The sequence below is a fragment of the Squalius cephalus genome, assembly GCF_949319135.1.
Source record: "Squalius cephalus genome assembly, chromosome: 7".
In the NCBI taxonomy this organism is placed as follows: domain Eukaryota; kingdom Metazoa; phylum Chordata; class Actinopteri; order Cypriniformes; family Leuciscidae; genus Squalius; species Squalius cephalus.
The window spans coordinates 37095481-37111235 of NC_137128.1; the positions used below are offsets into that span (position 1 = coordinate 37095481).

At 42.5% G+C, this 15755-nt stretch overlaps 2 protein-coding genes across 2 annotated transcripts; one reads left to right on the forward strand and one right to left on the reverse strand.

Annotated features, from left to right (window-relative positions):
- The first annotated feature begins 251 nt into the window (after positions 1-251).
- On the forward strand, positions 252-10393 carry LOC307160975 (E3 ubiquitin/ISG15 ligase TRIM25-like). The gene is made up of 6 exons (XM_079875381.1): positions 252-942; positions 1156-1251; positions 8352-8585; positions 8670-8823; positions 9102-9161; positions 9539-10393. Exons 1-6 carry the CDS (start codon positions 355-357, stop codon positions 10069-10071), a joined length of 1665 nt encoding a protein of 554 aa, XP_079731507.1. The 5' UTR covers positions 252-354; the 3' UTR covers positions 10072-10393.
- A 1159-nt stretch (positions 10394-11552) lies between these two features.
- Positions 11553-15569, reverse strand: LOC307160989 (uncharacterized protein). Its single transcript, XM_079875405.1, has 3 exons — positions 15057-15569; positions 14872-14950; positions 11553-12848 (listed from the first exon to the last, which is right to left on the reverse strand). Exons 1-3 carry the CDS (start codon positions 15372-15374, stop codon positions 12028-12030), a joined length of 1218 nt encoding a protein of 405 aa, XP_079731531.1. The 5' UTR covers positions 15375-15569; the 3' UTR covers positions 11553-12027.
- Positions 15570-15755: the final 186 nt, after the last annotated feature.

Below are 15755 nucleotides of genomic sequence, written 5' to 3' on the forward strand. Positions count from 1 at the left end.
TTAACCAAGAACTTTTAACCAAATCTATGCTTGACAAGCGTGAATTTTCACAATTCCTTATGACAATAAATACTTTTCAAGTTCTAACTAGCGAGATTGTGAGTAGGCTAATTTGAGACGCAGATCATAATCTGTTGATAAATGTAAACGTTATTGTGCTTTTCGTCCAGAAAAAAAATCGGCTATGTCGGACTCGTCGACGCATGTGTAACATCACTAGTTTTTTAGTTGACGTGTAAACGCCCTCAAACACGGAACCAGGAAACTATTACAGAAAACCAGCACAGGGGAACGTAATTTATTTGTTGTTTAGCTGTTGTAGGCTTGTCTCTTTCTGTGAGCGCATGCAATAAAATGGCAGAATCCAATGTTTATTTGGCTCAGGATCAGTTCTGTTGTTCAATCTGTCTGGATCTACTGAAGGATCCAGTGACCATTCCCTGTGGACACAGTTACTGTATGATCTGTATCACAGGCTGCTGGGACCAGGATGATCAGAAGGGAGTCTACAGCTGCCCTCAGTGCAGACAGAGCTTCACTACAAGACCTGTTTTAGGTAAAAACACCATGCTGGCTGAAGTGGTGGAGAAACTCAAGAAGACAAAACTACAAGCTCGTCCTGCTCAGTGTTACACTGGATCTGGAGATGTGGAGTGTGACGTCTGTACTGGGGACAAAAACAAAGCCATCAAGTCCTGTCTGGTGTGTCTGGAATCTTACTGTCAGACTCATTTTGAACGTCACAAGGAATTTCACTCAAGAAAGCGACATAAAATGACTGATGCCATTGAAACACTGCAGGAGATGATCTGCCCTCTACATGACAGACTGCTGGAAATGTTCTGTCGCACTGACCAGATCTGTGTGTGCATGCTGTGTATGGCGAATGAACACAAAACCCATGATACCGTATCACCTGCTGAAGAGAGGACTGAGAAACAGGTATGAAGCAAGAGCAAAGAGTAAACTTATTTCCTTCTTAATGATATCCCCCCATCCCCCAAAAAGTGCCATTGCAATATATCTACCTTTGCAGTGTAGATATCAGTGTAGATGAATGGATAAATAGGAACTAGATTTCAAATTTAGAATTAAGAAATCCCATATGTCCACAACAGACAGTCAGACAGTGTTACTGTCATTTTTCCCCTACAGAATCACTTGGAAGAGACCAAGATAAATTTCCAGCAGAGAGTCCAGGAGAGACAGAAGGAGCTTGAGGATCTGAGAGAGGCTGTAGAGTCTCACAAGGTGAGTTTAGAGCAGAAGAACTGCTGGAAGAGCTGTTTCAGACTCAGTTAGGACTCTCCTCCAGTCAGTCCGTGAGGAGCCAGTGCTGGAGCTCTTTCAGTCCCACTGAAGCCCACTGTGGGGAACAGGCTGTGTGAGGTAGTAGGGTAGGAAGGGGGGGTCCACCTGCACCCGAAAGGTATAGTTTTTTAACCTAGTTTTTTGTAATCCTTAAGGTGTCTAGTAAAGGAATTTTGATGTTCCCCACGCAAATTATTGTCCCATATATGATTTTTTGTATCATCTTTTGTGTCCGTGCTTGATTTTCGGCTGTGAAAAATGAAAACTTTAAATCTACATAGAATCTGAACAATACATCCTACAGACACAATCCACCCCATTTTCTCTTCGTCTTTGCATGAAGAATTGATAGATATGAGGATTGTCATGATTAGATGATGTATGGTGCGTTAAAACTCAAATAAACGCAAAAAAATGTAAAAAATCTGTGACATTGGATCACTGGAACTCCTCCCCTATGGACCCTATTGATATATGTTTTCTAACTTTTGTATTTTTATAGTCTTTATGATGTCTAATAAGCAAATGTTGATGATCCCTACTTGAAAAATTGTCACATGTTGGTCCAAATGAACATCTCCCATAATAAGGAGTTACTATTCAAACCGTTATATTGGTATCATATTTACTGAAACAAAACAGAAAACCACTCATATTGTCAAATGTGTGTATATATAGGGTATAACAAATCCCCATTAGAATAAACTGAAATAGAAAAAAGTGATTCTAATCAAAGGTCAAAAGGTCAAGGGCAAGGGCAATGATGTCTATTCATCATACAGCAGGTCTTCATAATCGACCTCTTGCTCCTCGTCTTCTTCACCATCTCCATCCATCTCCTCAACTGTTTCCTCCAGCAAGTCAGTGAGTAAAGTGGGGAGGATAGGTCCACAAGACCACCCATACACAAAAGAAATATATTTGAAATATATTTTCAGGATATATTTTGGAATATATGCAAATATTTGAAATTGGCCCAATAAATATATTTCATACTTATATTTCATATATTTTTGTTATATTTCAGAATATATTTCAATGTATTTGGAATATATGCAACATATATTTTTGACACTTTTGGGGACCCATACAGAAAAAAATACATTGAAATATATTCAATATATAACAAAAATATATGAAATATAAGTATGAAATATATTTATTGGGCCAATTTCAAATATTTGCATATATTCCAAAATATACTCTGAAAATATATTTCAAATAAATATCTTTTGTGTATGGGCACACTGGTTCCAATCTTTTCCCAGCCTTGGCCAGGATCATGGGGCTTGGGACACCAGAATATCGGTGTGGCTGCTCTCTTGTAGTTGGCCAGACGGTGGTCGACACAGTTGATGTGTGGGACCAGGTTGTCTCTCCAGGGCGGGAGCCAGGACAAATCCACCTTGAATCTGGTGGTAAGCGTCTCTGTTATGTCCGCTCAGGACGAATTAATCTGTGTTCGTTTGGTAATGCCTCGCTGCATGTTTAGGTTGCAGCTGTTTTGGTCTGAAATGTTTGGTTACGGTTTGTCCGAAAAGTAAAGAGAGTTGCATGCATAAATCTCTCGTCCAGCGTCCTTTTTTATACATAACAATTGGCGACGAGGATGGCTGAATTTTCTCTTCCTCCTCCACCTCCTTTCCTCGCACTTCCCGATGAGCCTACAATACTGTGGAATCGCTGGCATCAGTCTTTTGAAACATACCTACAAGCTACGGGACTAGCTGACGTGAGTGCAGTTCGGAAAACAGCATTGCTGAGGCACTGTTTAGGAGTCGAGGGACAACGGGTACTGGAGATGTTAACTGGCAACGGGACAAATACAGACTATGCAGGGACAGTGAAACTTTTAAAAGACCAGTTTGCTGCCCCACAGAGTGCTTTATTGAGACGGTTTATGTTTAGACAACGACACCAACTACCAGGGGAGTCCGTCCATCAGTACGTCTCCAACCTAAAAGGTTTAGCCAGCCATTGTAAATTCGGCGCATTGACAGACGAGATGATACGTGATCAACTGATTGAGCACACTACACAGGCTAAAATCAGGGAGACGTTGCTACTCGAATCAGACGACTTAACACTAGCTAAGGCTGTTGCCATTGCATTCCAAATTGAAAGTGCAGCGGAATGTGCAGCTAAATTAACACAGACAGAATCATCATTAAGCCAAGCAGTATGCATAAGAGCACAGTCACATGACCAGCAACAGCAGCAGCCATCTAGCTCTGGTTTGGATGTACCAGACACAGCCCCAGACCCAGTCATGCATCTCACAAGACAACAAGGGCCGCGTCAGCGTCAAAGGCAAAGGCATTATGACTGTCGCTGCCGGACCACATCAGAAGTGGTCATCACTGTTTGAAGGGCTGGGCTGTCTGTCTGCTTTTGCCCATCAACCCCTCATTCACTCCTCGGTGATGCCAGTCGTCCAGCCACTGCGCCGTATTCCACTGGCCCTGAAGGGATGGAGTGTCTGTTGAGCTGCAGCGGCTGCTGGATGCCGGTATCATTGAGCCGGTTGATGCTTCACCATGGATTTCAAATTTGAAAACAGGGGCTCTGCGAGTCTGTGTGGACCTCCGCGCAGTAAATAAAGCAGTCATCCCAGACAGATACCCATTGCCCACATCGAAGGAGCTCACGGCTCAATTTCACGGCTCCACTGTCTTTTCGAAACTGGATCTCAGAGAGGGCTATCTCCAGGTGCCCCTCAACCCTGAAAGCAGAAACCTGACGGCCTTCGTTACACACCTCTGTGTTTTCCGCTACACGAGGATGCCGTTTGGCCTTAGCTCCACCCCCTCCTGCTTTCAAAAGGTCATGACCTCAGTACTGGCAGGTATACCAGGTGTTGTTATTTACCTTGATGATGTGGTGGTACATGGTGCTACTACGGCTATCCATGACAGTCGCCTGCAGAGTGTGTTCGAAGCCCTCGCCAAGCACAGTTTAACCCTCAATGGCAGCAAATGTGTTTTTGCTGTGCCGGCCATTGAATATGTAGGCTTCCGACTTTCCACTGAGGGCATCTCTCCTCTTCAATCTGTGGAGGCCATCCTCTCCGTTCCCGAACCGACCTCGGCTGCCCAGCTCGCTTCATTCCTGGGCATGACGGGCTACTACATGAAGTTCATGCCTCAGTATTCAACCATAACAGCCCCACTGCACCAGCTGCTTCGGAGAGATGAGCCATGGGTCTGGTCGTTAGAATGCACCAAGGCAGTGCAAACTCTTAAAGCTCAACTTACCTCACCTCCAGTGTTGGCACATTTTGACATATCCAGTCACACCCTGGTCACCTGTGACGCCTCGGCCATGGCGATAGGGGCTGTACTGTCACAAGTACAGAATGGCGTGGAGAGGCCTGTTGCATTTGCCTCCCGAGCTCTGAACCAAACCGAACAAAGATACTCAGTTGGGGAGTGGGAGGCACTCGCTTGTATGTGGGCTTGTGAGAGATGGCACCTCTACCTTTATGGCCGCCAGTTTACGCTGAGACCACCAGGCCTTGACAGCTCTGCTTTCCTCTACTGGCACCGGGCACAGGCCGCTGAGACTGCATCATTGGTATGACCGCCTCCGCCAATACAACTATACTCTACAGTTTACCCCGGGCCGGGATAATGTCGTTGCAGACCTTCTCTCTCGGTCAGTTCCTGCCCAGGCCCTGCCTACTAGCGTCAACCACATCGAAAGTGAGATTATTCTCACGCTACACACTCTGCTCGAGTCCACGGTCACTCTACAGGAACTGAAGGCAGCCTCAAAACAGGATCCAGTTATCTTCCAGCTCTGCATCTACAGTCGTCAGGGATGGCCACGGGAATTACCAGAGGAGCTGTTAGCATTTTCTCTGGTCAAGCAGGAGCTCTCTTGTTGGAATGAGACATGTGTGGCACGTGGGTTTTGCACTGTGATTCCAGGGGCCCTTCGCGCCCGTGTGCTGGCCATGGCACGTGAGGGCCACCTGGGAATAGTGAAACTTAAACAGAGATGCCGTGACCTGGTGTGGTGGCCAGGCATAGACAAAGACATTGAGGCCCTTGTTAAAGAATGCCCAGCATGTCTTGTAAGTGGAAAGACTGGTCGTCGACCCCCGCCACCCCTGCAACCCCTGGCCTGGCCCTCAAAACCATGGGAGCATCTGCAATTAGACATGGCGAGATCCACTATCAGCGGTTCTTGGTCGTAGTGTATGGTTTACACTCCAAATGGCCTGAGCTGACCACTACCGGCTCCATCCCCTCCCAGGTCATTGTGGACTTTCTGGAGTCTCTCTTCTCCCGCTGGGGCCTTCCACAGACCATTACCACCGACAATGGTCCACAGTTTGTATCTGTGGAGTTTACTTCATAACTGGAGAACAGGGGGATTCGACACATCCATACAGCCCTGTATCACCCACAGGCAAACAGCAGGAGGGAACGCTTCCATCAATCCCTAAAAAATGGCATCAGAGCACATCAGGCCCAGGGCTGTTCCTTTAAACAAGCCATACGTCTAACACTGCTACACTACCATGCTACCCAGCATTCAACCACAGAGGTTTCCCCAGCCTCGCTCATGCTGGGTAGGGAGTTACACCTACTACTGGACAGGCTCCGCCCCACCGCAGTCCAGAACACACTCACACCAGTCAAAGCCTCAGTCACCCGCTGTCAGAAGCGGATGAAACAGTGGTTTGACAAGAAAAAGAAGTTCAGGATCCCAGATATCGCTGTGGCAGACTGGGTGAGAGCTCGCCAACCGCACAGGGAAAACAAGATGGCATCATTTTGGTCCACTCCACAGCAAGTGGTCCGCCGACTGGGACCAGACACATACCTCCTTGATGGCACCCGCTGGCACGCCAGCTGCCTTCAGAAGGTGCCAGCACCTCCTGCAATGTTAACTCAGAACAGCGGGGACATAATACCACCCAGAGCGGAGCAGGAGGACTCCATACCACAAGCAGCCGCACAGCCTGAAGATACTCCCTCGTTGTCACACCCAGTGCCCCCATCATCATTGTCGCTGCCCCTTTCCCCAGCCTCCCTACCACTGTTCGCCTCACCTTCAGCTGTGTGTTCTCCATGGCCAGTGCGCGCCAGGGCACGGCCCGATTACCTGAAGAACTTTGTGTCTACTTTTCATAGTTGAACCCCCCAGAGAGGGGAAAATGTTATGTCCGCTCAGGACGAATTAATCTGTGTTCGTTTGGTAACACCTCGCTGCATGTTTAGGTTGCAGCTGTTTTGGCTGTTTTGGTCTGGAATGTTTGGTTCCGGTTTGTCCGAAAAGTAAAGAGAGTTGCATGCATAAATTTCTCGTCCAGCGTCCTTTTTTATACACAACAGTCTCATCCTCTCCAATAATTTTTTTCAGCATGATGCTGCGCACGTTGTTCACAGATTTTTTTGTGGGCCTGGCCATACATTACACATGTAAATGCCTCAATGTCCTCCACCACATCTGGCTCCACAGACCACTGATCACCAAGTTTTCTGAGGACATAAATAATTATAGTATTGCAAAGTCACAATGTATCAATACCTATGTTAAGCATTAATTGCCATTACATGCTACAGGATATCTGATTAAAGATACTCACTTGAAGGCTGCATGGTACTTTGGATTACTCTGCAGCTTTTTCAGAGGCCCAACCTTCCCTTTGCCTCTAAAGGTACTTGTAACATCTTCTGCTGTGAAGACATATAGGCAGAGTATTGTTGTGCAGTAGTCTGCCCCCTTACATTCTGCCAGTTCGCTGACATTTAGGATCCGTCTGTGCTTTCCGGTCCCAATATCGATGTACTAATTATTTATGTCCTCAGAAAACTTGGTGATCAGTGGTCTGTGGAGCCAGATATGGTGGAGGACATCGAGGTATTTACATGTGTAATGTATGTCCAGGCCCGCGAAAAATCTGTGAACAACGTGCGCAGCATCATGCTGAAAAAAATGATTGGAGAGGATGAGATGCTTACCACCAGATTCAAGGTGGATTTGTCCCGGCTCCCGCCCTGGAGAGACAACCTGGTCCCGCACATCAACCGTGTCAACCACCGTCTGGCCAACTACAAGAGAGCAGCCACACCGATATTCTGGTGTCCCAAGCCCCATGATCCTGGCCAAGGCTGGGAAAAGACTGAAGAGGGTACCCTGGAACCAGTGTGGTCTTGTGGACCTATCCTCCCCACTTTACTCACTGACTTGCTGGAGGAAACAGTTGAGGAGATGGATGGAGATGGTGAAGAAGACGAGGAGCAAGAGGTTGATTATGAAGACCTGCTGTATGATGAATAGACATCATTGCCCTTGCCCTTGACCTTTTGACCTTTGATTAGAATCACTTTTTTCTATTTCAGTTTATTCTAATGGGGATTTGTTATACCCTATATATACACACATTTGACAATAAGAGTGGTTTTCTGTTTTGTTTCAGTAAATATGATACCAATATAACGGTTTGAATAGTAACTGCTTATTATGGGAGATGTTCATTTGGACCAACATGTGACAATTTTTCAAGTAGGGATCATCAACATTTGCTTATTAGACATCATAAAGACTATAAAAATACAAAAGTTAGAAAACATATATCAATAGGGTCCATAGGGGAGGAGTTCCAGTGATCCAATGTCACAGATTTTTTACATTTTTTTGCGTTTATTTGAGTTTTAATGCACCATACATCATCTAATCATGACAATCCTCATATCTATCAATTCCTCATGCAAAGACGAAGAGAAAATGGGGTGGATTGTGTCTGTAGGATGTATTGTTCAGATTCTATGTAGATTTAAAGTTTTCATTTTTCACAGTCGAAAATCAAGCACGGACACAAAAGATGATACAAAAAATCATATATGGGACAATAATTTGCGTGGGGAACATCAAAATTCCTTTACTAGACACCTTAAGGATTACAAAAAACTAGGTTAAAAAAATATACCTTTCGGGTGCAGGTGGACCCCCCCTTCCTACCAGACTAAGGGACCAGTAAGAGCTGAGTGAATGGACTGGTTCTAATGCGTCTCTGTGTGTCCTAACAGCGCTCTGCACAGGCAGCAGTGGAGGACAGTGAGAGGATCTTTACTGAACTGATCCACTCCATTGAGAGAAGCCGCTCTGAGGTGACACAGCTGATCAGAGACCAGGAAAAGACTGCAGTGAGTCGAGCTGAAGAACGACTGGAGCGACTGGAGCAGGAGATTGAGGATCTGAGGAGGAGAGACGCTGAGCTGGAGCAGCTTTCACACACAGATGATCACATCCATTTTCTCCAGGTAACAAAGATCTGAAAAACAGAATGTTGTGTTTTAGGAAGCAGGAATCTGATTTTCCTTCTGTTTGTCTTTGTGTCTGTGTAGAGTTTCCAGTCTCTCTCTGTCCCTCCTGGATCTACAGACTCGTCCAGCGTCAGTTCTCGTCTTTCTTTTGATGATTTAAGAACTTTTGTCTCTCAGTTGGAAGAGAAACTGCAGCATGCTTTTAAAGAAGAGAAAGAAAACTTGTATAGAATAGGTAAAGTATTGAATCACGTATTTACTCCCAATAATGTCAATATAATGAATGTAATCCTACAACACACTGCATTAAAATACAGGTGGATAAAATTGTATATTTTTACATTGAAGATGTCTGATGGTTTCCACAGCGCATTTGCCTTTACTCTCGTCAATATAACATCAATATAATGAACATCTTAAAAACAATATAATCCTTCAACACAATGCGTTAAAATACAGGATGAAAATTAAATATTTTTACATTGAAGATTTATTGTCTGTTGGTTTGCACAGTGAGATACATCGAGGTGATTCCCACCCCTGAATACGACAGCAGGAATGAGTTCCTACAATGTGAGTTTTTTATATATATTTATAAACATGAGCGCACACACACAGAGAAAGAGGGGATGGAGAAAAAGCCAAAACAGTTGTTTTATTAAAACAAATAAACACTATTCTAACTAATAATTTTTACATGTGGTACACTTGCTAAAGGTTAAAGATTTAAAAAAAAATGTTTTACATACAATCTTGGTCTCTAAAATATATAAAAAAAATCAATTTGATATATAGGTTAACCTGAAGAGTGAATTTTTATTGTATTTGTATCAGTGTTATTCATGACATCATCAATCACATTTCATTGATTAAAACATGAAACAACAGGTTTATTTTCTGTGTTAATGATTATCACTAGATTTACTGATTGAAATGTGTTTGGTTTTCAGATTACCAGCGGTTCACTCTGGATTCAGACTCAGCCAGTACATACCTCAGTCTCTCTGAGTTGAACAGAGTGGTTACTAACATAAACAAAATCCTGCAGTATCCTGATCATCCAGACAGATTTACTCATTTCACTCAGGTGTTGTGTCGAGAGAGTGTGTGTGGACGCTGTTACTGGGAGGTTGAGTGGAGTGGTGAGGTGGATATATCAGTGTCATATAAGAGCATCAGCAGGGAGGGAGAGGGAGATGAGTGTAGATTTGGATGTAATGACCAGTCCTGGTGTTTGAACTGCGATTCCAATGACTTCAGTTGCTCATTCTGGCACAATAACACAGAGACTGAACTCCCTGCAGTCTCCAGCTCCTCTAGAATAGGAGTGTATGTGGATCACGGTGCAGGAACTCTGTCCTTCTACAGTGTCTCTGACACAATGACCCTCATTCACAGAGTCCACACCACATTCACTCAGCCTCTCTATCCTGGGATTTGGGTTAGCTCTAATGCACAAGTGAAATTGTGTGATTCAGCATAATAATTATAGACCTTTCACACATTCAGTGCTTTTTCACTATCAGGTCAAACAGTTCTGAATACTGTGAGGATTGGTTGTATCTCCACTTAAGCACGGTGTGAGCACAAACCGCTTTTGTTCAGGATTTCCCTGCACATGCTCAGCTGTGCTGGTGGAATGCCTGTAGTAATGTACTGATGGTATAGTAGTATAGTAGCCTACATGAAATTAATTTGATACATGCCTTATTCTTAAGCGACATTAAGCTATCTAACTAGTTAAAAATATCAATATATTATTTGTATAATATTATGTCAATAAATATAATTTGTTGCTAGTCTTCAAACGTTTTCCTGTTATTTTTATCTGTAATCATCCATGGCACGCTCGTTCCAATGTGTACCTAGAGGATTCATAGATGCCAACTTGTCACCAAGGTAACGTAGTAACAGTTTTATAGGTTCTATTTTCTAAACACTAAATTCTTCATTGTCATTTTAAGAATTGTAACAATCTCTTGTGTAAATAAATTATGAAAAGTGGGAGAATTAATTTAGAAGAATATTCATTGACGGTAACAATATGTAAGCCATATTAATTATTTCATTGACATACCATATGACCATCATTGTTCTCATGATTGAATATTGGTAATACATCTTTATTAGGTTGAATGGGTCATGTAGTTCATGCTTAGCTTTTCTTGTACATATTTGCACACCAGTGCCTTCCTGCTTCAATTGCTCCACCATCATCCCCATTCCAAAGAAACCCAAGACTGAATGACTACAGACCTGTTGCTTATATATGTGGTCATGAAGACATTTGAGAGACTGGTGCTAGCCCACCTGAAGGACATCACTGGAACCTTCTAGACACTCTTTAGTTTGCTTATTGAGCAAACAGATCCATGGATGACGCACTAGATCCAGCAACATCTAGACAAACAAATTACTTAAGGATCCTGTTCGTGGACTTCAGTTCATCCTGCACAAACAGCACTGGTGCTCCACGAGAATGTGTGCTCTTTCCCCACAACACGAATGACTGCACGTCTACAGACCCCTCTGTTCAGCTCCTGAAGTGTGTAGACGACACCACAGTAATTGGCCTTATCCAGGATGGCGATGAATCTGCATACAGAAGATAGATCCAGCTGACTATCTGGTGAAATCACAGCAACCTGGAGTGGAACATACTCAAACCAGTGGAGATGGTAGTAGACCTGAGGAGGAACACCCCAGCACACCGCATAGTGGCATAATATGACCTTTACCCTCAATATTCCAATAGCAGCCTTCAAATACGTGCGACAAAGTTGTTGAAATGCTGTGAATTTCAGTTTATCCTTCATTCTAACGGTATAAATAGTTATGACACTACTTAATCATGATCCTAATAGGTACAACACAATAGTATACTGTCATATGACAGAGAATAATCTGTATTTCTTTTCAACATCAACAACATTGATGCTACAAATAAAAGAATTTGTAAAAAAATCCTGAAATAACCATTTATTTCTATTAAATACAACACAGACAAATCCAGTTAGTGTTTCTGCTGTGACTAGCTGCAAATATATATGTATAATCTATAATTATATCTAATTTAGATCATAACAAACTCTTTAAACAACATATCCTGTACATTTTAGGTACATCTGCAATTCAGGTGAGATTGCGTATTTCATGTTAAAGGTATTAAAAACCTGTGCTAACACCAACTTTCTAGTGTACGCTTGTTGGGTCCATGTAGTTCCCTGCAGTGTGTATATAATGTATAATGCATCTCACTGCTTTAGTCTTTGCAAAATAATGACCAGTTAAAGGGCCTGAACACTGCAAAATTACACTTGGAACTGGCATACTGAATGTCTTTATCAATTCTTCTGAGTGGTTGCAGGACACTTCCAAACAACAACAAAAAGCTACAAAAATGATGTCCTGCATTCTCTGTTGTGAGTGTGTGTATCTTTCAGGGCAACGTGTCCTGCTGTGTGTTAGTCTGTATATGAGAGAGTGCGTGTAAGTCAGGGTGGTGTTTCTTGGTGTGTATGCGCAGGTACTGTTTGCCTGCGAATCGTTTTCCACAGCGGGTGCACTCGTACGGTCTCTCTCCGGTGTGGACAGTCTGGTGAGCCGTGAGGTGTCCCGACTGCGTGAAACGCTTCCCGCACTGCTCACAGCGATACGGCCGTTCTCCAGTGTGAATGCGCATGTGCGTGTCCAAACTCTGCGATGTGGTGAAACTCTTCCCGCAGATTGAGCAGATGAAGTGTCGCTTGCCGGCTCCACCGCCCCGTAGAGCGCCCAACCGCCCATAGAGACCCAGCCCTGAGACGTTACCCAGAGCAACGAGACGCTGTGCGGCAAACAAGGGAGAACTATGGGATACAAAAGAGTCTGACCCACCAATCCTCTGTGGTGAGGTCTGCAAGTGTGTGAGTGTGCTACGGACAGAGTGTGCGGCCCAATCGGATACCGGGTCCAGATCAGTCTTCGCACACAAGTCTTCCTGAAACACTCGATGGAGATGGGAAGCGCGAGTATCCGACATGGTTTGAGCAAGGGAGAAGGAAGCGTTATCCGAAATAGACAAGTCGACGCTGGAGTGCTGGGACTCATCGGCGCCGGAGTGTGTGTCTGCAAATGTGAGCGTATGGGAGTGTGTGTCATGGTCAGGGGAGTGTGAGAGTGTGTGAGAGTCCTGTCCCGAGAGCTCAGCAACATCTAGTTTAGGAGAGTCGTGAGCTACCGCAGAGACACTTTCACCTTCGTCCTCATCGTCATCCTCATCTGTTAAGAAACAAACAGTGTGAACACACCACACTCATTTTCTAAAAGGGTTTGCATGGATTTTCAGGGTACATTTTCATGTCCCCATCATACATGCACTGATATATTAGATCATTTTGAGTAAAATTGATCAAGTAAAAAACTGTTCACGGGGCTTTTACCATATATATATTTTTAAAAAAAAAAAAAAAAAAAAAAGTATGAATTACTAAAAAGTGAAAGTAATAATTTGAAAGTAATAAAAGTCAGCTTTGGCTTGCTCAGTTGGGGCTTAAAAGACAATTATTATTCAGTAGGGGTGTAACAATATATCGTGTCACAATATATCGCAATACAAAAATGCATCAATATGTATCGTGGATAGTGACAATCTGTATTGTGTATAATTCACCCAAAATGAAAAAGTTTACAGAGTTTTAGTGTCAGTACTACATTAAACTACTACATATAATGTTGAATATAATGTATAATAATGCAGTGGGGGAATATTTGTGTGTCCTGATAATGCCAAATGTCTTATGTTACCAGTAAAAGTGGCCAACATTATTTTAAATATATCTAGTCAGTAACTTATACCATATGTCTTGGAGTATCGCAATAATATCGTATCGTGAGTTTAGTATTGTGATCTAATCGTGACATGAGGGTATTGTTACACCCCTATTATTCAGAAAATATTACCTAACTGTACTGACTGACACGATCAGATTATCTTAACTGAGCTGAATAATGATGCTATTGTCTTCTGTAGAGCTGCTTTATAGCGGAAATTGAAGTCGTTTCATAATTGGTACACTGCATCACTCAAACTATTACTGAACTAAATTGAATTAACATTGAACTGAATAATGATGCTATTGTTTTGAAGAGCTGCTTTATAGCTGAAATTCAAGTTGTTTCATAATTTATGAACTTGGCAACAATGACTGTTGTTGAAGTGAACTGACCTGAATAAAGACACTATAGTCTTCTGTAGATCTACTTTATAGCTGAAATCAAGATTGTGTCATACATTATGAACTTTGCAACATTAATACTGTTATTTTCCTGTTTATTACCATGAAGCTGCTTTGACACACCTTTGACCTACTCAGTTGGGGCATAAAAGACAATTCATATTATCAGAAATATGATCAATCTAACTGTACCGACGGGATCAGATCGAACACAAAAACCTGAACTGAGCTTAATAATGAAACCATTGTCTTTTGCAGAACTGCTTTATAGCTGAAATTGAAGTCATTTCATAATTTATTCATAAACTCTGCAACATCGACACAGCTACTAAACTGAATTGAATCAAAACTGAACCGAATTGAGCTGAATAGTGACACTATTGTCTTCTGCACAGCTGCTTTTATAGCTGAAATTGACATTGTTTCATAATTAATGAACTGCAAAAATGACACTTACTGAACTGAATTGAATCAACATTGACCTGAATATAACTGAACAACGGCATTATTGTCTTCTGTATAGCTGAAATTGAAGTTGTTTCATAATTGATGAACTTTGCGACATTATTCTCCTTATTACCATGAAGCTGCTTTGAAATGAAGACTTGAATAAATGTGACTTGAAGTTGACAATATGAATTCGTCACACTCATTTTGAAGGAGTAGACATGGACATTCAGGCTCATTCCTAGTATGCAGTACATTTTCATATTCCCATCATAGATTTTTATCATAATTGGGGTTTTTTAATACTATTCAAAAATGTTTTTAAAATCAAAAAGTGTGAAATAAAGAAAAAAATATAATGTAAAAATGTCTATTTAACAAGGCAATGTGCATGCTTAAAAAGTAAAATAATCTTAAAATGATGTACATTGAAATTATTGAATTGCCTCAATCTTAAAATGATGTACATTGAAATTATTGAATTGCCTCAAATCCTTGTGTGAACCGTGGCATTTGTTTAGATTTTAAGTTCTGAGCTTTGTCAAAATCTGGTGAAGCATTTTTTTCAACACATGCATATAAATATTCATTCAAGTTAGATCATGCATAGAAGTACTCACCTCCCAGCGGCGGCTGCTCGAGACCTTCCTCTTTGATTTGCATTTGGATCAGATCTCCTCCATCACGAAACTCACGCGCCTGTAATCCGATCAATAACAAATAATAATCGCTTATACACACAGATATATATTGCTTCCACTTTAATCACAAAAACAAACACACACAAAATAAATGGTAATCTAACCTCTGACACTGCACCCCGGCTGGTGGACTCTCCGCCTCCGGACGTTTTTCTGCTCACTAGCGACTCGCATGCACTACTGTCACACCGACCGTCTCGCGCTACGGTTGTCTCGTCGCTGAACCCCCGCGCCGCAACGATAGACTCTATGAGTTGCAGTTTCCGTCGGAGCTCCTCGTTCTCCTTCTGATGGCGTGAGATCTCGATGTGTAAAACGGCGTAACCGTCGTCCACAAGCTCGCAGATTTCTGCCACCGCCGCACGAGTCAGGGTCTCCATGATGGTCGCGAGCTGGGTGTGAAACGCCCGGTAATTCGCCATCCTTCGCGCTCCTCTGCGTTTGGGCCGCCTGTAGGTCCCGCGGACAAGTGTGTGTGTTGCAATACAACTTTAGGTTATGGTGACAGCTGCTTTCGTTGTCCGTAAGGTGAGACTGTCCTGTGTTGTTTTTATTTTCTGCCTGAAACGGTGTAAACCATAAACGCTCCTAGACTGTTGCTAGTGGAGGCTGATGTCGTTTCCGGGGGCTTCGCTCAGATGTTGTCAAAATAAAAGTCACATGTAGACTATTTTTGTATTGTTTATACTTAATCAGAAACTGCTAATAAGTAATGTATTTATTATTATTATTATTAATAAAATATTAATATTTAAACAATTGTACCTGCTGAAAACAGTTTTCTTCATAAATCGTTTACAACA